This window comes from Engystomops pustulosus, chromosome 10 (assembly GCF_040894005.1).
Source record: "Engystomops pustulosus chromosome 10, aEngPut4.maternal, whole genome shotgun sequence".
Taxonomy (NCBI): Eukaryota; Metazoa; Chordata; class Amphibia; order Anura; family Leptodactylidae; genus Engystomops; species Engystomops pustulosus.
Window position 1 is genome coordinate 90,814,605 of NC_092420.1, and position 22,529 is coordinate 90,837,133.

Here is a 22,529-nt window from a genome sequence, read left to right on the forward strand (position 1 = left end):
AGACGCATGAATGATCCCGACCCTGGAGCCTCCGAGGATGACATTAAGAAAGACGCTTCTGGAGGCTCCTGGTAACAGACAATTCCTGATGGGAGTTGTCGCAAGTTGTATCGTTATCCCATATCCATCGTCCGCTAAAAATACTCGGGGACCTCGACCCTGTGACATCGCTTTATTAGACCCCGATAGTGATGCAAATCCCTCCCTCATTACAGCGCAAATCTGAGCAGCGACTCCCACGTATCTGCACTGCCCAGCGGAGCCACAAGCTCCTCCGCCTTGTACTGAAGCCCGGCTCAAGGAGACCCGTGCACGGAGCAGAAATCTATAATTGCCTTCATCCGAAACCCTCATCCCATGATAATCTGCAGTATGTAGAGTATTATTTACTGCTCTCTGTTATCAGCCATTTCATCCTGGGGAGAGGAGACTATACAGGGGGGGATACAATCTATTACTCTCTGTTATCAGCCATTTCATCCTGGGGAGAGGAGACTATACAGGGGGATACAGTCTATTACTCTCTGTTATCAGCCTCTTACTACACACTTTGCATTTAACTCTTGTTATGCTGGTGACTGTTTGTCCTCACAATCACCAGATGGGCATCTGGCTCTATTGGGTTATATCCTGACAGAACTGTGCCTGGTAATACACCTCAGACTGCTCCCAAGAACCTTCACGTTGTGCCCATCTGAGTGTCGGATGCCTGGTGCCCCCACATACAAATCACCAAGCTCCGACATAAGCAGAATCCAACAATAACACCATCAGAAGTGGCGCCATCTGCTGATACTATAGAACGGCCAGGGTGCCCTCGCAGCGGCTGGTGATCATGCCCCCAATCTCCACCCAGGTGTCAGTGTGCGGGTTATAAACCTCCACCGAGTCCGAGGTCACAGGGGCGGAGAAGTTCTGAACACTGGCCCTGCCCCCTGCAGCGTATAGAAGCCCGTTCACACTGATGACAGAGACGCCAGCTCTGGGGATCCTCATCGATGCCACCTCCACCCACAGCTCCTACAATGGAAGGAAGATAAGGAATGAGAACAGAGGCAACTGCTTCCAAAGCACAATCACTCCACTTCTGAGAGTTTGTTACATTGTATTTGGTCAAAGAAAATGACTAAACTGGATCCAAGTGTAACAAGTTATTAGCTGTGAGCAGCAACTGACAGCAAGCAGAGATTTTTAGAACAGATTTGTTTTACAACATAATACATCAGCTTTTTACTCACAATTCTATTAATTTACCTCCTCAAAAGAAAACTTCTCCACTGTGTTCAGGGCGTCCTGGACCTCGTTCCAGCCACCCACCACATAAAGACAGTCGTTTAAGGAAGCTACACCCAGGTGTGCCCTGCGGGTCCCCATAGGGGGCAGCGTTGTCCAGCGCCTGGCAATGGGATCAAAAACTTCAACGGAAGAAAGTTCTATCCCCTCATGACTAATCCCACCGACCACATATATCAGCCCTGAAAGAGAGGAGTCACATATCAGCAGAATAGTGAGTGCAGCTCTGGGGTATAATGCAGGATGTAACTCAGGATCGTCATGTATGTACACAGTGACTGCAACAGCAGCAGAATAGTGAGTGCAGCTCTGGGATATAATACAGGATGTAACTCAGGATCAGTATAGGATAAGTAATGTCATGTATGTACACAGTGACTGCACCAGCAGCAGAATAGTGAGTGCAGAACTGGGGTATGATACAGGATAAGTAATGTCATGTGTGTACACAGTGACTGCACCAGCAGCTGAATAGTGAGTGCAGAACTGGGGTATGATACAGGATAAGTAATGTCATGTGTGTACACAGTGACTGCACCAGCAGCAGAATAGTGAGTGCAGCTCTGGGATATAATACAGGATGTAACTCAGGATCAGTACAGGATAAGTAATGTCATGTATGTACACAGTGACTGCACCAGCAGCAGAATAGTGAGTGCAGAACTGGGGTATGATACAGGATAAGTAATGTCATGTGTGTACACAGTGACTGCAGCAGAATAGTGAGTACAGCTCTGGGGTATGATACACGATGTAACTCAGGATCAGTACAGGATAAGTAATGTCATGTGTGTACACAGTGACTGCACCACCAGCAGAATAGTGAGTGCAGCTCTGGAGTATAATACAGGATGTAACTCAGGATCAGTACAGGATAAGTAATGTCATGTATGTACACAGTGACTGCCCCAGCAGCAGAATAGTGAGTGCAGCTCTGGGGTATAATACAGGATGTAACTCAGGATCAGTACAGGATAAGTAATGTTATGTATGTACACAGTGACTGCACCAGCAGAATAGTGAGTGCAGCTCTGGAGTATAATACAGGATGTAACTCAGGATCAGTACAGGATAAGTAATGTTATGTATGTACACAGTGACTGCACCAGCAGCAGAATAGTGAGTGCAGAACTGGGGTATAATACAGGATGTAACTCAGGATCAGTACAGGATAAGTAATGTCATGTATGTACACAGTGACTGCACCAGCAGCAGAATAGTGAGTGCAGCTCTGGAGTATTATACAGGATGTAGCTTCTTAATAATCATTAGTTCTCTCCTCACCTTGTCTCTCGCAGCAGGCAAAGTTATACCTGGGCAGCGCCATCTGCCCCACTATCGTCCATGTGTTCTCCTCTGGTGAAAATCTTTCAATGCCGTTCCCGATCTCTGATCCGACCCAGCCTCCTGCAATACAAGGTATAATGCTGCCATCCTCAGGCTATAATACAATGATCGGGTATGGGGTGGCACTCACCCATTGCGTAGATGGCGCCGTGGCAGGAACACACCCCCAGGCCACATCGCGGCTGATTCATGGAGGCCACTGCTGCCCACTGTTTGCTCACTGGGTCGTAGCTCTCCACACAGTCAAAGATCATTGAGTCCTTTTCCCCTGCAGAGAAGAGCAATAAATCACACAGCAGAACATGGCGTCGGCACAGGGTGCACAAACAGCGGCCCCCAGGAGCACGGCACAGGGTGCACAGACAGCGGCCCCCAGGAGCACGGCACAGGGTGCACAGACAGCGGCCCCCAGGAGCACGGCACAGGGTGCACAGACAGCGGCCCCCAGGAGCACGGCACAGGGTGCACAGACAGCGGCCCCCAGGAGCACGGCACAGGGTGCACAAACAGCGGCCCCCAGGAGCTCGGCACAGGGTGCACAAACAGCGGCCCCCAGGAGCTCGGCACAGGGTGCACAGACAGCGGCCCCCAGGAGCACGGCACAGGGTGCACAGACAGCGGCCCCCAGGCGCACGGCACAGGGTGCACAGACAGCGGCCCCCAGGCGCACGGCACAGGGTGCACAGACAGCGGCCCCCAGGAGCACGGCACAGGGTGCACAGACAGCGGCCCCCAGGAGCACGGCACAGGGTGCACAGACAGCGGCCCCCAGGAGCACGGCACAGGGTGCACAGACAGCGGCCCCCAGGAGCACGGCACAGGGTGCACAAACAGCGGCCCCCAGGAGCTCGGCACAGGGTGCACAGACAGCGGCCCCCAGGCGCACGGCACAGGGTGCACAGACAGCGGCCCCCAGGCGCACGGCACAGGGTGCACAGACAGCGGCCCCCAGGCGCACGGCACAGGGTGCACAGACAGCGGCCCCCAGGCGCACGGCACAGGGTGCACAGACAGCGGCCCCCAGGCGCACGGCACAGGGTGCACAGACAGCGGCCCCCAGGCGCACGGCACAGGGTGCACAGACAGCGGCCCCCAGGCGCACGGCACAGGGTGCACAGACAGAGGCCCCCAGGCGCACGGCACAGGGTGCACAGACAGAGGCCCTCAGGCTGGTGGCAAACGTGGCGTTTTGAACCCATTTTTGGGCTGTTTTTAAGCAGTCCATTAAAAAAACACATGCGTTTTTTGACAACGCATCAGTTTTTGACCCATTTTAATTATGATAATTGGTAAAACCGGTCAAAAACTGATGCATTTTTCAAGGGACTTCTTAAAATCGGCCCAAAAACGGGTTCAAAACGCCACGTGTGCTGCCGGCCTCAGGAGCATGGCCCAACACAGGACACCGTGTCCTCAGATGACTCCTGTCTCCATGCTTTACACTGCAGCTCTGCTCTATTTAGCCTAGGTGTATAGATACATAAGTAGATGGATATATAGGTGTATGTGAACAGGAGTCTGAAGAGGTCTGGAAAGTGACTAAAAAAGGTAATTTATCATTAGTTTTGTTCATGCAGAGAGGAGAGCGGGATTGTAGTGTCTACAAAAGCACCTGGTCTGTGTCCTCACACTGCTTTACTCCGAGTTCTCTAAATAGTATGATTTCACACCCCTTCCTCTGTGTGGGGAGTGGACACGCCCCCAGGGCACTTGGAGAAGCTACAATCCTGGAATAGAAATCCATACATCACAGTCCTGCTGCTACTAACAACATACACAAAGGTCTGATTACACATCTCACCCAGGACAATACATAACACTGGCTGCAGAGATCACAGAGCACAGCAGTGTGAGGTCTGATTACACATCTCTCCAGGGACAATACATAACACTGGCTGCAGAGAGCACAGAGCACAGCAGTGTGAGGTCTGATTACACATCTCTCTAGGGATATTACTAATTACTGTAGGGTCACACCACCTGGTAGATCCCGCACACATATAGAGTATAGTAGAGACATGGTATATTTTATGTGTGTGGGGGGTACCTACCTCCGACCACGTATATCTTCCCATCCAGGACGGCTGCGCTCATCCCGCTTCGTGCCTGGTGCAGGGAGGACACGGTGCTCCAGTACTGACTGAACGTATCGAACCTCTCCACACAACTCAGCGCTCTGCTGTCACTCCAACGCCCCCCCTGTAGGCGTGTGTACCCCCCTGTGTGGAGGCAGATGAATACATTACGAAAGCCATGAATCCAGCATAGCCCCCACTACTCCCACCATCCACCATGCTGTCCTCACCTATAGCATACAGGAATTTGCGCGCCTTCCTGCGTGGCCGCACACGTGATGGCTGGAGGAAGCTGCAGAGCTTTTTGTCTTTGGGGGACAGGCTGGGCTCACAGTATTCCCTCAGAAGCGTCTGCAGCGCCACCCGCAGGCTGAAGTCTGTTACCTCTGTGACAAGGAGATGTGATGAATAGGGGCAGGTGGGGCAGGTCCTGTCTGCGCGGGGTGAATGGCAATTCTACTTACCTTCAATGTCTTTGTGGAGGCGCTGCGGAGGGAGCAGGGGGAAGCGCACAGGCTCCAGGACCTCCACCACGTGTCTCTTACGTGTAGTTGTGTCTTTCTGGAGCCAGGACATGGCGGCAGAGAAGACCTGGTGCTCGTCCTCGATGCATAGCTCCTCGCTGCGCAGGAGGCGGATCAGCTGCTCCTTGCTCAGCGCCAGGAACTCCTCGCCCCGCTGCACCTCCGGGAAGTGAGTGTGGATGTAGCTCTCTGTGAACTCCAGCAGCTGCTGACAGCACAACTGCTCCGAGAACTGGAAGAAGCCGATGCAGTTACCCGGCTCAATCTGCTCCTTCAGGAAATCGCAGCAGAGCGCCACCACATGGCTCAGCTGCAGCATGTCGGCCGCTGTCATCAGTTCCTGCACGTTCTCTGGGCTGATGAGGACCGAACCTGGGACAGAACAAAGAAGATTCATATAACCGGGAATCCACGGGAAAGACAGAGAAGGGGCACCGGAGGGAGGAGCTACATGCATCACTGCATCAAAGGGAGGAGCCACAGATCACTGTACCAGAGGGAGGAGCTACATATATAGACACACCAGGGGAGGGTCTAAACGCAAAAGTGCACCAGAGGGAGGAGCTACATCAATCTCTACACCAGGGGAGGGTTTATATGCATCACAGCAGCAGAGGGAGGAGCTAAATGCATCACTGTCCCGGGGGAAGGGCTACATGCATCATAAGGAGGAGCTACATGTATCACTGCATTAGAGAGGGAGTAGCTACATGCATCACTGAACCCGAGGAGGGGCTACATTAATCACTGAACCAGGGGGAGGGGCTACATTAATCACTGAACCAGGGGAAGGGCTACATTAATCACTGAACCAGGGGGAGGGGCTACATTAATCACTGAACCAGGGGGAGGGGCTACATTAATCACTGAACCAGGGGGAGGGGCTACATTAATCACTGAACCAGGGGGAGAGGCTACATTAATCACTGAACCAGGGGGAGGGGCTACATTAATCACTGAACCAGGGGGATGGGATAAATGCATCTCTGAAAGGATCTGATATATAGTTTTATCTAGAAACAGATATCAGATAACTTCATAGGGGGGAATATTACAATAGTGTCTAACAGACACCAATCAGAGCTCAGTTTCCAGTTTATAAAAAAATTTAAGCTGATTGGTTGCCATTAGTAACTAAGTCAGTTTTGCTCTTGTGATAAGTAATACACAATCAGCTCTGCTACATATCTGTGGAGATGGTGGAATAATCCACTGACCAGTGTAGATGAAGTCCAGGAGCAGCTGGAAGATGGGGGGTTCCACCTCCTGGATCCGCACCACGTCCCCGGATGACTCCTTCATGCCCCCTGAGAGCAGAGCTGCAAAGTACGGGCTACTGGCGGCCAGCACCAGCTTATGCGCCCCGAAAACCTCCTGTCCAATGTGGAGATGCAGGTCACAGAACTCCAGCTGCTGCCTCATCTTCTCCATCTGCTGCAGCACCAGGTGTGCGTGTCTCTCTACGGATCGCAGGGAGGCGCCGGGGGAGGCTGTTGTCACTGGGTCCATGACTGCAACAGATGACCTGAAATACAAAAACCATTAAGAAGGGCTTGGGGTCGCAGTGGAGACGGGTACATCTGAGGGCACGAACCGATCACATGACACAGTTTTATTTCTAATACTGCGGTGCCCCCTCCTGACTTGTGGCAGTCACATGGTATCACACTATGAGGCAATTGTCACAGGATGACATTTCATCTTGCTAAGAACTTTCCCCCAGACTCTGCACCCAATACAGGGGTGACAGGGGGCACATGGGATGTAACACGGGGGGTCACATAATAACAATGCGTTACTATGGGGGTGTAATTATATAAGAAACAACAGTGTAGTAATGAGGATACAAGGAATCATGGGGGACAATACAGTGTCCTGTATCGCAGCTGGGGAAGTATCACTAGTGTCCTGTATCTCAGCTGGGGAGGTATCACTAGCGCCCTGTATCGCAGCTGGGGAGGTATCACTAGTTTCCTGTATCTCAGCTGGGGTGGTATCACTAGCGTCCTGTATCTCAGCTGGGGAAGTATCACTAGCGTCCTGTATCTCAGCTGGGGAGGTATCAATAGCGTCCTGTATCTCAGCTGGGGAGGTATCACTAGTGTCCTGTATCTCAGCTGGGGAGGTATCACTAGCGTCATGTATCTCAGCTGGTGAGGTATCACTAGCGTCCTGTATCGCAGCTGGGGAGGTATCACTAGCATCCTGTATCGCAGCTGGGGAGGTATCACTAGCGTCCTGTATCTCAGCTGGGGAGGTATCACTAGCGTCCTGTATCTCAGCTGGGGAGGTATCACTAGTGTCCTGTATCGCAGCTGGGGAGGTATCACTAGTGTCCTGTATCGCAGCTGGGGAGGTATCACTAGTGTCCTGTATCTCAGCTGGGGAAGTATCACTAGTGTCCTGTATCTCAGCTGGGGAGGTATCACTAGTGTCCTGTATCGCAGCTGGGGAGGTATCACTAGTGTCCTGTATCTCAGCTGGGGAGGTATCACTAGTGTCCTGTATCGCAGCTGGGGAGGTATCACTAGTGTCCTGTATCTCAGCTGGGGAGGTATCACTAGTGTCCTGTATCTCAGCTGGGGAAGTATCACTAGTGTCCTGTATCGCAGCTGGGGAGGTATCAATAGTGTTTTGTATCTCAGCTGGGGAAGTATCACTAGTGTCCTGTATCGCAGCTGGGGAGGTATCAATAGTGTTTTGTATCTCAGCTGGGGAGGTATCACTAGTGTCCTGTATCTCAGCTGGGGAAGTATCACTAGTGTCCTGTATCTCAGCTGGGGAGGTATCACTAGCGTCCTGTATCTCAGCTGGGAAGGTATCACTAGCGTCCTGTATCTCAGCTGGGGAGGTATCACTAGCGTCCTGTATCTCAGCTGGGGAGGTATCACTAGCGTCCTGTATCTCAGCTGGGGAGGTATCACTAGTGTCCTGTATCGCAGCTGGGGAGGTATCACTAGTGTCCTGTATCGCAGCTGGGGAGGTATCACTAGTGTCCTGTATCTCAGCTGGGGAGGTATCACTAGTGTCCTGTATCGCAGCTGGGGAGGTATCACTAGTGTCCTGTATCTCAGCTGGGGAGGTATCACTAGTGTCCTGTATCGCAGCTGGGGAGGTATCACTAGCGTCCTGTATCTCAGCTGGGGAGGTATCACTAGTGTCCTGTATCGCAGCTGGGGAGGTATCACTAGTGTCCTGTATCTCAGCTGGGGAGGTATCACTAGTGTCCTGTATCTCAGCTGGGGAGGTATCACTAGTGTCCTGTATCTCAGCTGGGGAGGTATCACTAGTGTCCTGTATCTCAGCTGGGGAGGTATCACTAGGGTCCCTTATCGCAGCTGGGGAGGTATCACTAGTGTCCTGTATCTCAGCTGGGGAGGTATCACTAGTGTCCTGTATCTCAGCTGGGGAGGTATCACTAGTGTCCTGTATCTCAGCTGGGGAGGTATCAATAGTGTTTTGTATCTCAGCTGGGGAGGTATCACTAGTGTCCTGTATCACAGCTGGGGAGGTATCACTAGTGTCCTGTATCTCAGCTGGGGAGGTATCACTAGTGTCCTGTATCGCAGCTGGGGAGGTATCAATAGTGTTTTGTATCTCAGCTGGGGAGGTATCACTAGCGTCCTGTATCTCAGCTGGGGAGGTATCACTAGTGTCCTGTATCGCAGCTGGGGAGGTATCACTAGTGTCCTGTATCGCAGCTGGGGGGTATCACTAGTGTCCTGTATCGCAGCTGGGGGGTATCACTAGTGTCCTGTATCGCAGCTGGGGAGGTATCACTAGTGTCCTGTATCTCAGCTGTGGAGGTATCACTAGTGTCCTGTATCACAGCTGGGGAGGTATCAATAGTGTTTTGTATCTCAGCTGGGGAGGTATCACTAGCGTCCTGTATCGCAGCTGGGGAGGTATCACTAGCGTCCTGTATCACAGCTGGGGAGGTATCACTAGTGTCCTGTATCGCAGCTGGGGAGGTATCACTAGTGTCCTGTATCTCAGCTGGGGAGGTATCACTAGCGTCCTGTATCGCAGCTGGGGAGGTATCACTAGCGTCTTGTATCACAGCTGGGGAGGTATCACTAGTGTCCTGTATCGCAGCTGGGGGGTATCACTAGTGTCCTGTATCGCAGCTGGGGAGGTATCACTAGTGTCCTGTATCTCAGCTGGGGAGGTATCACTAGTGTCCTGTATCGCAGCTGGGGAGGTATCACTAGTGTCCTGTATCTCAGCTAGGGAGGTATCACTAGTGTCCTGTATCGCAGCTGGGGAGGTATCACTAGTGTCCTGTATCTCAGCTGGGGAGGTATCACTAGTGTCCTGTATCGCAGCTGGGGAGGTATCACTAGCGTCCTGTATCGCAGCTGGGGAGGTATCACTAGTGTCCTGTATCTCAGCTGGGGAGGTATCACTAGTGTCCTGTATCGCAGCTGGGGAGGTATCACTAGTGTCCTGTATCGCAGCTGGGGAGGTATCACTAGTGTCCTGTATCGCAGCTGGGGAGGTATCACTAGTGTCCTGTATCGCAGCTGGGGAGGTATCACTAGTGTCCTGTATCGCAGCTGGGGAGGTATCACTAGTGTCCTGTATCGCAGCTGGGGAGGTATCACTAGCGTCATGTATCTCAGCTGGTGAGGTATCACTAGCGTCCTGTATCTCAGCTGGGGAGGTATCACTAGTGTCCTGTATCGCAGCTGGGGAGGTATCACTAGCGTCCTGTATCTCAGCTAGGGAGGTATCACTAGTGTCCTGTATCGCAGCTGGGGAGGTACCACTAGTGTCCTGTATCTCAGCTGGGGTGGTACCACTAGTGTCCTGTATCGCAGCTGGGGAGGTATCACTAGTGTCCTGTATCGCAGCTGGGGAGGTATCACTAGTGTCCTGTATCTCAGCTGAGGGAGGTATCACTAACGTCCTGTATCGCAGCTGGGGAGGTATCACTAGCGTCCTGTATCGCAGCTGGGGAGGTATCACTAGCGTCCTGTATCTCAGCTGGGGTGGTACCACTAGTGTCCTGTATCGCAGCTGGGGAGGTATCACTAGCGTCCTGTATCGCAGTTGCTGTTACCTGCTCCTCCGCTCAGTTCTTCATTCAGTCCGGTTTGTTATGGTGATGACGTCATGACGTTTACGGCATGCATCCGGCTTAGGCGGACGGCCATGTTGGAGGTGGTGGGCACAATTCCGGCCTGGGGCGAGCTGTGCCCTGGATGGGCGGCCATGTTGGGAGTGGCGGGGGAGCTCTGACCAGGACGGACGGCCATGTTGGAGGTGGCGTGGGGAGTTCTGACCTGGACGGGCGGCCATGTTGGAGGTGGCGGGGGAGTTCCTGGGCTCCATGTGGAGGCGGCTGTGCTGTCAGTGTGCTCGGTGCTGAGTGTACGGAGCTGGCCCGTTATCAAAGGTAAGTCATGAGCATCATCTGTTATGAGAAAGAGTAGCACTGATCCAGCACACGCCTCTCCTAATATGTTCTGCACTGCTGGAGAATCCATCCTCTTTCCCTGCTATAAGATCTGCAGACTTGTTTCCTGACATCCTCTGTGCTGCTGGGACTCTGCTCCATCCTCTTACCCTGCTATAAGATCTGCAGACCTGTTTCCTGACATCCTCTGTGCTGCTGGGACTCTGCTCCATCCTCTTTCCCTGCTACAAGATCTTCAGACCTGTATCCTGACATCCTCTGTGCTGCTGGGGACTCTGCTCCATCCTCTTACCCTGCTATAAGATCTGCAGACCTGTTTCCTGACATCCTCTGTGCTGCTGGGGACCCTGCTCCATCCTCTTAACCTGCTATAATTTCTGCAGACCTGTTTCCTGACATCCTCTGTGCTGCTGGCGACTCTGCTCCATCCTCTTACCCTGCTATAAGATCTTCAGACCTGTTTCCTGACATCCTCTGTGCTGCTCAGCGACTCTGCTCTATTTTGTAATAGTGCAACTGTAGTCCTTGATCTCCCAGATGATCAGCACTTTCTCTCCTGACATCCTCTGTGCTGCTGGGGACCTTGCTTCTCCCACCAAATATTTCTTTTACCTGCTGTAAGATTAGCACTCTTGTTTCCTGACATCCTCTGTGTTGCTGTTCTCCCTTAGATCACACTGGCGCTAAGATGTCGAGCGCTCTCTTTAGCAGCGATGGGGCGGACGCCATCTTCCGAGATTTGAGCCCCTTGGAGCCGAGTCCTGATGTCACCACCGAGACAACACTGGACCAAATCTATGAAATCCAGAGAACCATCGACTTCATAAAGGAGACGGCGGTGAAAAAGGTCAGTGGTGGCTCTGTCCGATAATCCGTAACATTTCATGATCTGGATTACAGGATGTCAACTCATCCTGAGGGTTTGTTACAGTGTATCAGTGCAGGAAATCATCTGTCATATCAGCCCAGCAGCTGCCAACCTTCTCTCCCTTATACACTGTCACAAACCCTCAGTTTCTACTCACTGCCAGCAAGCAGAGGTCTAGAATCGCGTTGCCTCTTTCCCCAGGTGGCGCTGCAGTTTCCGGACGATCTCCTTGTCTTCTCTGTCCCCATAGCCAGGAAGCTGGAGGAGGCGACCGGAGCCAAAACCTACATCCTGGGGGACACGTCGTATGGCAGGTGAGGGGCGTCCGGGTCTTTGTCAGTCACCCAGCTTTCCTTACATCCTGAAAAAAGTCAATTTCAGGCAGATAACCTCCTTGGTCCTAATATTCTGTATATTGTGTCATTCAGGACTTGGGGAAAGCTGGATGAGAACTATACTAAGCCCCACAGGGGCTCCCCTTTCCACCTGATTACCACCCAGCTTTCCCAGGACTGGATCTGGTTGTTACGTATAACGTGTTATTCCTTCACCCCCCGACAGCTGCTGTGTGGACGAGGTGGCGGCAGAACATGTGGGAGCTGAAGCTTTGGTACATTATGGGCGGGCCTGTCTGAGCCCGTGCCGGCGGATACCTGTCACCTACGTGTTTGGCCGTAAAGCGGTGGACGTGGATCTGTGCGCCGAGGCTTTCCACAACCTGTTTCCTGAGCGAAACGCTGCGGTCGTGGTCCTGAGTGACGTGGTGTACGATCACATTCTAGGTACGTGGGTCTGACCCCTGGAATGCATCTTGTAACCCCAGGGCCCTTGTTGGTGTTCCTGGGGCCTGGGCGATGGCGTCTGTTGGACCTCGGAGGTTGGGGGCCATTGCGTTTGCGGGCCATTGGGGAGGAGAAGACGTCTGGGGGCCGAGGGTGTCCGCATTCATTTACAGAACAATGTATGTCATAGTGCACTGCCTTCTGCTACCTGCAGGTGTCGCTGTTGTCTTTCCCGTTTTCTTCTTTCTCCCTCTATGGCTCCTGCCAGGGATAATTACTGAATGTTCTGCCTCTGACCTGATGTCTGTGGCTTGCACTGACTGCTCTTCCTTTACCCGCAGGAGACCTGGAATCACGTCTGGCACCTGTTTATCCCCGTGTTGTGTTCAGCACACTGTCCTGGCACATAGGGGCGCCCCCTGCTGGTGGGGTGTGTAAGTTTGGCCGGACATTCACCCCTGACCCCAGTGTTTGGCCAGACGGCTACAGCTTCTTCTATGTGGGCGGTGAAGGTGCGACCCTAAATAACCTCCTCCTGACGTGGCCGCTCTGCCCCTTCTTCAGCTTCAACCCAGCGACCAATGAGTCCAGGAGGGAAGGAGTTAACGTCAACCGGGCGCTGATGAAACGCTTCTACCTGATAGAGAGGGCGCGGGACGCCCGGGTGGTGGGGATACTGGTGGGCACCCTGGGGGTCTCGGACTATCTCTCTGCTCTGGCGCATGTGAAGGGGGTCATCCGCCGGGCAGGTAAGAAGAGTTACCTGCTGTCCATGGGGAAGCTGAACCCCGCCAAGCTCGCCAACTTCCCGGAGGTCGACATCTTCGTGCTGGTGGCGTGTCCCGAGAACTCGCTGCTGGACTCCACCGAGTTCTACCGGCCAATCATCACCCCGGATGAGATGGAGGTGGCCTGTAACCCCGCGCGGGAGTGGGCTGGCCGCTGCGTCACTGACTTCCGAGAATTACTGCCAGGTGTGTGGGAAACTGCGGGCTTAAAGGGGAAGTCCAGCTCTGCCTGGAGATAATCCTAGATAACACTAGAAGTCACATAGAGGAGTAACTCGTACCTTCCTCCTCACAGGCGGAGCAGCTCATGTAGCGTTCCCAGAGATTAACCCTGAAGATGCCGACCGCACCGATGTCTCCCTGATCACTGGGGATCTGCGGTCTCTACGATTCTCATCAGCGATGGAGGAAGCCTCAGCGGAGCCGCCTGGTGGGACCCTGGCACAGAGGAACAGTGATACTACAGTGGCCGAGCTCGGGCCTGCAGGTAAGTGGCCGCCAGCTGGGGAGGTCATGTGATTACGCTGAGACTTGTGGTTGCACAGAGAAAGAAATGTCATTAGGTCCTTATACTCCAGTCACATCCAGAGCTGCACACAATCCACACTTATACTCATCTTACATCCAGAGCTGTACATAACTGTGTTGCATTGTAGGGATTGTAACCTCTGCCCTCTCTCTTGCAGCCTCCTTCCTGTCTTCTCGGAGCTGGCAGGGACTGGACAAGGCTCTGGGGGAGACACGGGTGGTGAAGGCCGTGGAGGGGCGCAGAGGGATCGCCATCGCGTATGAGGATGAAGTGAGCAGCTGATGGGGTGACCTCCGCAGACTATCACCCCTCCCCCTTGTACATCGTGACCCTGGGGACATCATTGCTGCAGAGGCTGCACTCGTCTCTCCTGGTGGCGCCCCCTCCAGGCTGCTGTCACCGCTCAGATCTGCGACGCCTCCTGTTTTATGTACATAAAATAATATTGTAGAATGAAAAGTCTTTTCCATTCCTGCGCATTATACTTTTCTCCACTATCTCTGCTTGCTGTCAGCTTGTCCTGCTCACTCCTGCGCTTTATCATCACCTACATTGTAACAAACCCTCAGCTGTGCTCTCTGCAGTCAGTGTTATGTACTGTCCCTGGAGAGATGTGTAATCAGACCTTTGTGTATGTTGTTAGTTGCAGCAGGACTATGATATATGGATTTATATTCCAGGATTGTAGCTTCTCCAAGTGCACTGGGGGCATGTCCTGACACTTCTTTGCTCTTAGCTCAGCAGTGTGAGGACACCCCCAGTGCATTTATAGAACATACTTTTATGGAATATTACAAAGGTTTGATTACACATCTCTCCAGGGACTATTCATAACACTGACTGCAGAGAGCACAGCAGTGTGAGGTCTGATCACGCATGTCTCCATGGACAGAACTTAAAGGACATCTACTACCAGAATATCGGTGGTAGACTGTCCTCTCGTGGATGCCCGTTACCTCTGCGGGATGATGGAACAGGTTCCAGCTAAAATCAGGGACCCAGTATTACCGATAAAATAATGTTCTAAAAATATGTAAATTAACCTCAGGGGTGTGTACACATGGGGCGTTTACAAATGTTCCCATGCGTTCGGCTACTTTGAAAGTGTTTTCTTCATTGCTGGAAGTGTAAGCAACTGTGTAAACATTTTGACGGCTGCTTACACTTCCAGCAATGAAGATAACACTTTCAAAGCAGCCGAACGCATGGGAACATATTAAAACGCAAGTGTTTTATTACATATATTTTACAACGTTACACAGTCATAGACTTCATTTAAATAGTTTACTTCTGCTTTCTACCACTTATTACATGTCCCCTGCTCCTCCATGTGATGGAAGCTGCCAGGCTGTCACCATATGCATCCTGTATGTGCTGTGCATGTCCCTTGCTCCTCCATGTGATTGAAGCTGCCAGGCTGTCACCATATATATCCTGTATGTGCAGTGTTCACTGGATTTACTTGTAGGGATTTTAATGGATTTGCTGCTGAATTACTTTGGGAGAGAACTCAAGGCATCATGGAAATTCTGTTGGGCAGAGTGAATTGGACTGAGCTTCAGGGCAGATACAGGAAGAAGTTAGACTCCACCCACTTGAGAGAGTTTTCAGAACAGGTTATGCCACCACTTTGGAAAGAAATAAGCAAAAGGCACCACATGGGCGTCGTTCTGTTTTGATTTTAAAGGGGGAATCGTGTATAAAAATTTTAACTCTACAGTTACGCTTTAACACTGGCTGCCTGCAGATAGCACAGCAGTGATAGCACAGCAGTGTGAGGACATATCTCACAGTCCTGCCTGATGTCACTGCTCTACTTATTTCCCTGTTATTCGCTATGTGACCACTAGAGGGCAGTGCAGTTGCAGCTTTCTATTTTAAAACCTCCAGCTGAATCGGCCCAGTGGGTTTGGCAGCAGTGGGCATCGCTCGGTGCCAGGCTGCAGTGCGCAGTGTTGGCATCGCTGTCTGACTTTGGATAATGTTCTGCAGCCGCAGGGGACAACTGGATTAAGCCGATAAATGAGGAAAGTGGAAAGAAATTTATTATTCTTTGCGAATCCTTGGAAAAGCGGCAGCGAGATGCCAGGAGCCGAGGGGGGGGGGGGGGGCGGCGATTGGGTTCGCATCATGTCTGATGAATTTTGAGACTTTTTTTGTTTGGGCCTATTCTTTTCTGAAAATGGAAAGAAAATCTAATTTTACAGTGAAGGGACTGAGACCCCTGGCGCCCGAGACCCCGACTCTGCCTGACAATCTATTACTTATTTATAATCCTAATTCTGCTAATTTGACTGATTTTGCCTTCATTAAGATTGATAATTGAGAATGAAAGTCTTTAGCTGAAATCCCTCCCCCCCCCTCTCCTCCCCTGGTGGTCGGTGGTATACTCTGCTCTTGGTACCCCGGGTGGTCGGTGGTATAGTTTGCTTTTTATGATCCTAAAATCCGGCAGGGTTAGGCTTCAGTCGTGATCCTGGATCGGTCACGTCTCTGGGTACAAGGTGTATCTTAATGAGGGTGAAATTACAGAGCGGCAGCGCCATCCTCTCATATCCAGCGCAGCTTTGTCCCCGTCCTCATATAACCCGCTGATTCAAAAGAAAAACAAAAAACAAGCTGAAAAGTGAGAGGAACATCTGCAACTTCATAAGCCATTTTTAGTGCTGCACCAATGTGTTCTCTTCGTTTACCTGGAACCAAAATAGGGTAGAAGAAGGGTATAACCTGTATAATCTGTCTGTAGTGATCTCCGCCTAGTGGTGGTGTATAATCTGTATGTAGTGAGCTCCCCCTAGTGGTGGTGTATAATCTGTATGTAGTGGTCTCCCCCTAGTGGCGGCCGTATAATCTGTATGTAGTGAGCTCCCCCTATTGGTGATGTATAATCTGTATGTAGTGATCTCCCCCTAGTGGTGGCTGTATAATCTGTATGTAGTGAGCTCCTCCTAGTGGTGGTGTATAATCTGTATGTAGTGAGCTCCCCCTAGTGGTGGTGTATAATCTGTATGTAGTGAGCTCCCCCTAGTGGTGGTGTATAATCTGTATGTAGTGATCTCCCCCTAGTGGTGGTGTATAATCTGTATGTAGTGATCTCCCCCTAGTGGTGGTGTATAATCTGTATGTAGTGATCTCCTCCTAGTGGTGGTGTATAATCTGTATGTAGTGAGCTCCCCCTAGTGGTGTTGTATAATCTGTATGTAGTGATCTCCTCCTAGTGGTGGTGTATAATCTGTATGTAGTGATCTCCCCCTAGTGGTAGTGTATAATCTGTATGTAGTGATCTCCCCCTAGTGGTGGTGTATAATCTGTATGTCGTGATCTCCCCCTAGTGGTGGTGTATAATCTGTATGTAGTGAGCTCCCCCTAGTGGTGGCTGTATAATATATATGTAGTGAGCTCCCCCTAGTGGTGGCTGTATAATATATATGTAGTGAGCTCCCCCTAGTGGTGGCTGTATAATATATATGTAGTGAGCTCCCCCTAGTGGTGGCTGTATAATATATATGTAGTGAGCTCCCCCTAGTGGGGGCTGTATAATATATATGTAGCTTTAAACTATCCTGAATTATAAATCCATATATCACAGTCCTGCTGCTACTAACAACACAAAGGTTTGATTACACCTCTCTCCAGGGACAATAGATAACACTGGCTGCAGTCTCTTGGTCACACCTGCTGACAGCTTCCCTTTAGGATATATATCGGTGGACATGTGTGTGTGATACAATGTATTATAGTGAAATATATATCACATACAATATTACAGGTAATACGCTGCACAAGTATCATATATGAAGTGTGAGGGTCTACTCCTCGTCCTGGGGGTCTGAGACTGAGTGATGTAGGCACACAGCAATGGATATAGGATGTACCCGGAGATGATGAGGGTAGTGATTCTAGTCCTTGTGGAGGATCTGCCCCCTGCAGTGCACAGGGGGAGCAGGACCCCAGCTCCTTCTCATCTTCATTGCTTGGTCCGCGTTCTGTCTGTATTGATCCCAGCCCCGGGGTAATGACCCCATACTCAGGATATCTGCTCCCGACACGCCGTCACTCTGCCGCCATCACGTCCCTGCTATTAATACCCTCTAGGTCTCTCTAAACTGAACCTCCTCTTATTAGTTGTGGTGGTTGTGAGTCTTGTGCAGGCTCCAGACATGGCGGGGGGTCACATATATACATGTACACTCATTCTGTCACTAATCCACCCCCTACCAGCGCTAATCAAATGATAACAGGCAGCATCGCAGCAGGCCAGAAAGCAGCATGCTCCTCTAGATGTGGTGACTGACATCTTGTGGCCAAAATGAGCATTGCATTTTTCTTCCTATGATGAAGTCACTTCTCATCATCTTCTCGTCTGCTCTTTGTAAATTGGGGGGCTGGGGTCTTCACTCCCCGTCCCCATGTAGAGATACTGGTGCGATTGAACACTCTACACTGCAATTTATGGGTTTAAGAGATTTTAAGGGCTTGTCCAGATTTGAAGATAAACATGACTCCCGTTTGTTTGCATATCACGTGTGGCACTGTAACTGTTTTCAAGTTATTGAAGCTGAACTGCAATACCAGCTCCAACCTGTATATGTGACTGGTGCTGCTTTTTGGATGTCTATGTTCTTGTAATCTCTTCCTTTAAGCTTTCTGGATGTCCCATGGTACAATGTATACACTGCTTAGCTGCTTACTGAGACACTATGGAACTGGTTATCTGCCACCCACACCACTAGGGGGAGCTCTTATTGAGTAGATTGCTTGATGTATTGTAAATGAAGTGAGCGCCCCCTAGTGTTGGTTACCGGCAGGAAGAGTTCTACCATTTGTGAAGCCATAAATCTCAGCTCCTCATACAGATGTAGTGTGTGATGGAGCGGTCAGAGGGCCTATAGCTCCTGTATATGTCCCTGGTGCGTTGCTGGGAAATGATAATAATGTATATATCCAACCCCATATACTGGTGTATATGATGTGGTTCTCCTGGGTCAGCACTGGTGTATATGATGTGGTTCTCCTGGGTCAGCACTGGTGTATATGATGTGGTTCTCCTGGGTCAGCACTGGTGTATATGATGTGGTTCTCTTGGGTCAGCACTGGTGTATATGATGTGGTTCTCTTGGGTCAGCACTGGTGTATACACTCACTGGCCACTTTATTAGGTGCACCTGTCCAACTGCTCGTTAACACTTAATTTCTAATCAGCCAATCACATGGCAGCAACTCAGTGCATTTAGGCATGTAGACATGGTCAAGACAATCTCCTGCAGTTCTCCCGAGCCTCAGTATGGGGAAGAAAGGTGATTTGAGGCCTTTGAACGTGGCATGGTTGTTGGTGCCAGTAGGGCTGGTCTGAGTATTTCAGAAACTGCTGATCTACTGGGATTTTCATGCACAACCATCTCTAGGGTTTACAGAGAATGGTCCGAAAAAGAAAAGACATCCAGTGAGCGGCAGTTCTGTGGGCGGAAATGCCTTGTTGATGCCAGAGGTCAGAGGAGAATGGGCAGACTGGTTCGAGCTGATAGAAAGGCAACAGTGACTCAAATCGCCACCCGTTACAACCAAGGTAGGCAGAAGAGCATCTCTGAACGCACAGTACGTCCAACTTTGAGGCAGATGGGCTACAGCAGCAGAAGACCACACCGGGTGCCACTCCTTTCAGCTAAGAACAGGAAACTGAGGCTACAATTTGCACAAGCTCATCGAAATTGGACAGTAGAAAATTGGAAAAACGTTGCCTGGTCTGATGAGTCTCGATTTCTGCTGCGACATTCGGATGGTAGGGTCAGAATTTGGCGTCAACAACATGAAAGCATGGATCCATCCTGCCTTGTATCAGCGGCTCAGGCTGGTGGTGGTGGTGTCATGGTGTGGGGAATATTTTCTTGGCACTCTTTGAGCCCCTTGGTACCAATTGAGCATCGTTACAACGCCACAGCCTACCTGAGTATTGTTGCTGACCATGTCCATCCCTTTATGAGCACAATGTACCCTGTAACATCTGATGGCTACTTTCAGCAGGATAATGCGCCATGTCATAAAGCTGGAAGCATCTCAGACTGGTTTCTTGAACATGACAATGAGGTCACTGGACACAAATGGCCTCCACAGTCACCAGATCTCAATCCAATAGAGCATCTTTGGGATGTGGTGCAACGGGAGATTCGCATCATGGATGTGCAGCCGACAAATCTGCGGCAACTGTGTGATGCCATCATGTCACTATGGAGCAAAATCTCTGAGGAGCTTCCAGCACCTTGTTGTATCTATGCCACGAAGAATTGAGGCAGTTCTGAAGGCAAAAGGGGGTCCAACCCGTTACTAGCATGGTGGACCTAATAAAGTGGCCGGTGGGTGTATGATGGGGTTCTCCTGGGTCAGCACTGATGTATATCATGTGGTTCTCTTGGGTCAGCACTGATATATATCATGTGGTTCTCTTGGGTCAGCACTGGTGTATATGATGTGGTTCTCCTGGGTCAGCACTGATGTATATGATGTGGTTCTCCTGGGTCAGCACTGATGTATATCATGTGGTTCTCTTGGGTCAGCATTGATATATATCATGTGGTTCTCTTGGGTCAGCACTGATGTATATCATGTGGTTCTCTTGGGTCAGCACTGGTGTATATGATGTGGTTCTCCTGGGTCAGCACTGATGTATATCATGTGGTTCTCTTGGGTCAGCACTGGTGTATATGATGTGGTTCTCCTGGGTCAGCACTGATGTATATGATGTGGTTCTCCTGGGTCAGCACTGGTGTATATGATGTGGTTCTCCTGGGTCAGCACTGATGTATATGATGTGGTTCTTGTGGGTCAGCACTGTGGACAGCTCCGTTCTCTGGATTGTATATTTCGGATGAGGCTCCAGGTCGCTCTGCCCCGGCTCGTACGGTCACCATTAGTAACAGTTCTCTGGTGTTATCAGTACATGTCTGTATTGTGCTGCAGGTACTGATCCGTTACTTTGTGTCGGTGGTGGCACACGACGTTCCAGGCTCGGTCCACGTGACGCTCATTACATTATTATCCAGGACTGTACAAAGACTTCATTCATCTTCTGCCTCCGGAGCTGAAAGCCTCTTCATCTCATCATGTTCTGTGTTCATTACAAAGCAAATGAACCCCGAGAATGGGGGCACCTCCCCCCTCCCCCGCACGTGGAGGGTCCTGAGGTCACTGTCATTTATTTTCGGATCTCACAAGGGAGGAGGATGAGGAGGGTTTAGAGCCGCAGGTCCTGGGGGTCCGGGCACACGACAGGAAGAGGCTGTTACATTTCATCATCACTATTGATCACCATGTTCATCCTGATCTTGCTGATTCATAAATAAAATACCAAGATTACAGTGAAGACGTCCCCACAGGACACAATGGATTGGTCTCTGCAGCGCTCAGTACCTGGCGATCCGGAGATTAGTTACCCTCCCTAATTAAATATTCAGTGTTTTTTCTATTTTCCTCCAAGAACTGTGGAAATTTATTCTGTGCACAAATACAATTTTCTGCAACTTTGTTACATATTTATATTCCAGGATTGTAGCTTCACCAAGTGCAGTGGCGTTGTATACTCACACAGCTGTGCTCTTAGCCCTCTGCATGGACCTGCTTACAGCCTCTCCCTCTGGGCAAAAGCTGTCACAGGATTCAGGTGGAATTCAACAGATATTGTGGAACACTTGGTAGGGGCAGGAGAGCTATTTAAAGGGTTAAAGGGCATTTACAAAGGACTATATGCAAATGAGCCTGAGGGGCTCCAAGCTTTATAGGTGTTAATGGTGCCTGGAGCCCCTAAGGCTCATTTGCATACAGTATTTCATGTTGGTGGTAACACAGCAATGAGAGGACACATCCCCAGTGCACCTGGAGAAGCTACAATCCTGGAATATAAATCCATATATCACAGTCCTGCTGCAACTAACAACATACACAAAGGTCTGATTACACATCTCTCCAGGGACAATACATAACACTGGCTGCAGAGAGCACAGAGCACAGCAGTGTGAGCTCTGATTACACATCTCTCCAGGGACAATACATAACACTGACTGCACAGAGCACAGCAGTGTGAGGTCTGATTACACATCTCTCCAGGGACAATACATAACACTGACTACAGAGAGCACAGAGCACAGCAGTGTGAGGTCTGATTACACATCTCTCCAGGGACAATACATAACCCTGGCTGCAGAGAGCACAGAGCACAGCAGTGTGAGGTCTGATTACACATCTCTCCAGGGACAATGCATAACACTGGCTGCAGAGAGCACAGAGCACAGCAGTGGGAGGTCTGATTACACATCTCTCCAGGGACAATACATAACACTGGCTGCAGAGAGCACAGAGCACAGCAGTGCGAGGTCTGATTACACATCTCTCCAGGGACAATACATAACACTGGATGCAGAGAGCACAGAGCACAGCAGTGTGAGGTCTGATTACACATTTTTCCAGGGACAGTACATAACACTGGCTGCAGAGAGCACAGAGCACAGCAGTGTGAGGTCTGATTACACATCTCTCCAGGGACAATGCATAACACTGGCTGCAGAGAGCACAGAGCACAGCAGTGCGAGGTCTGATTACACATCTCTCCAGGGACAATACATTACACTGGCTGCAGAGAGCACAGAGCACAGCAGTGTGAGGTATGATAACACATCTATCCAGGGACAATACATAACACTGGCTGCAGAGAGCAGAGAGCACAGCAGTGTGAGGTATGATAACAAATCTATCCAGGGACCATATGATTAACATTCAAATTGTGTCGCAAGTCCAAGCACTTACATGCACCCCAAAAAAATGGTGAACTCTGTCGGACCTGAGCGGGAAAGCGACAAACACAGGATATCGGGCGCACGATCTTAGTGAATGACAATACATAACATTGGCTGCAGT

At 50.6% G+C, this 22,529-nt stretch overlaps 2 protein-coding genes across 2 annotated transcripts; one reads left to right on the forward strand and one right to left on the reverse strand.

Annotated features, from left to right (window-relative positions):
- Positions 1–156: 156 nt before the first annotated feature.
- IPP (intracisternal A particle-promoted polypeptide) lies at positions 157–10,452 on the reverse strand. Its single transcript, XM_072127963.1, has 9 exons — positions 10,302–10,452; positions 6,457–6,764; positions 5,180–5,611; positions 4,946–5,101; positions 4,692–4,859; positions 2,771–2,908; positions 2,578–2,700; positions 1,255–1,475; positions 157–1,020 (listed from the first exon to the last, which is right to left on the reverse strand). The coding sequence occupies exons 2-9, from the start codon at positions 6,746–6,748 to the stop codon at positions 796–798; spliced, it is 1,755 nt and encodes a 584-aa protein (XP_071984064.1). The 5' UTR covers positions 6,749–6,764; positions 10,302–10,452; the 3' UTR covers positions 157–795.
- A 28-nt stretch (positions 10,453–10,480) lies between these two features.
- On the forward strand, positions 10,481–14,124 carry DPH2 (diphthamide biosynthesis 2). Its single transcript, XM_072127964.1, has 7 exons — positions 10,481–10,637; positions 11,330–11,505; positions 11,728–11,840; positions 12,088–12,308; positions 12,650–13,282; positions 13,392–13,583; positions 13,783–14,124. Exons 1-7 carry the CDS (start codon positions 10,496–10,498, stop codon positions 13,905–13,907), a joined length of 1,602 nt encoding a protein of 533 aa, XP_071984065.1. The 5' UTR covers positions 10,481–10,495; the 3' UTR covers positions 13,908–14,124.
- The last annotated feature ends 8,405 nt before the right edge of the window (positions 14,125–22,529 follow it).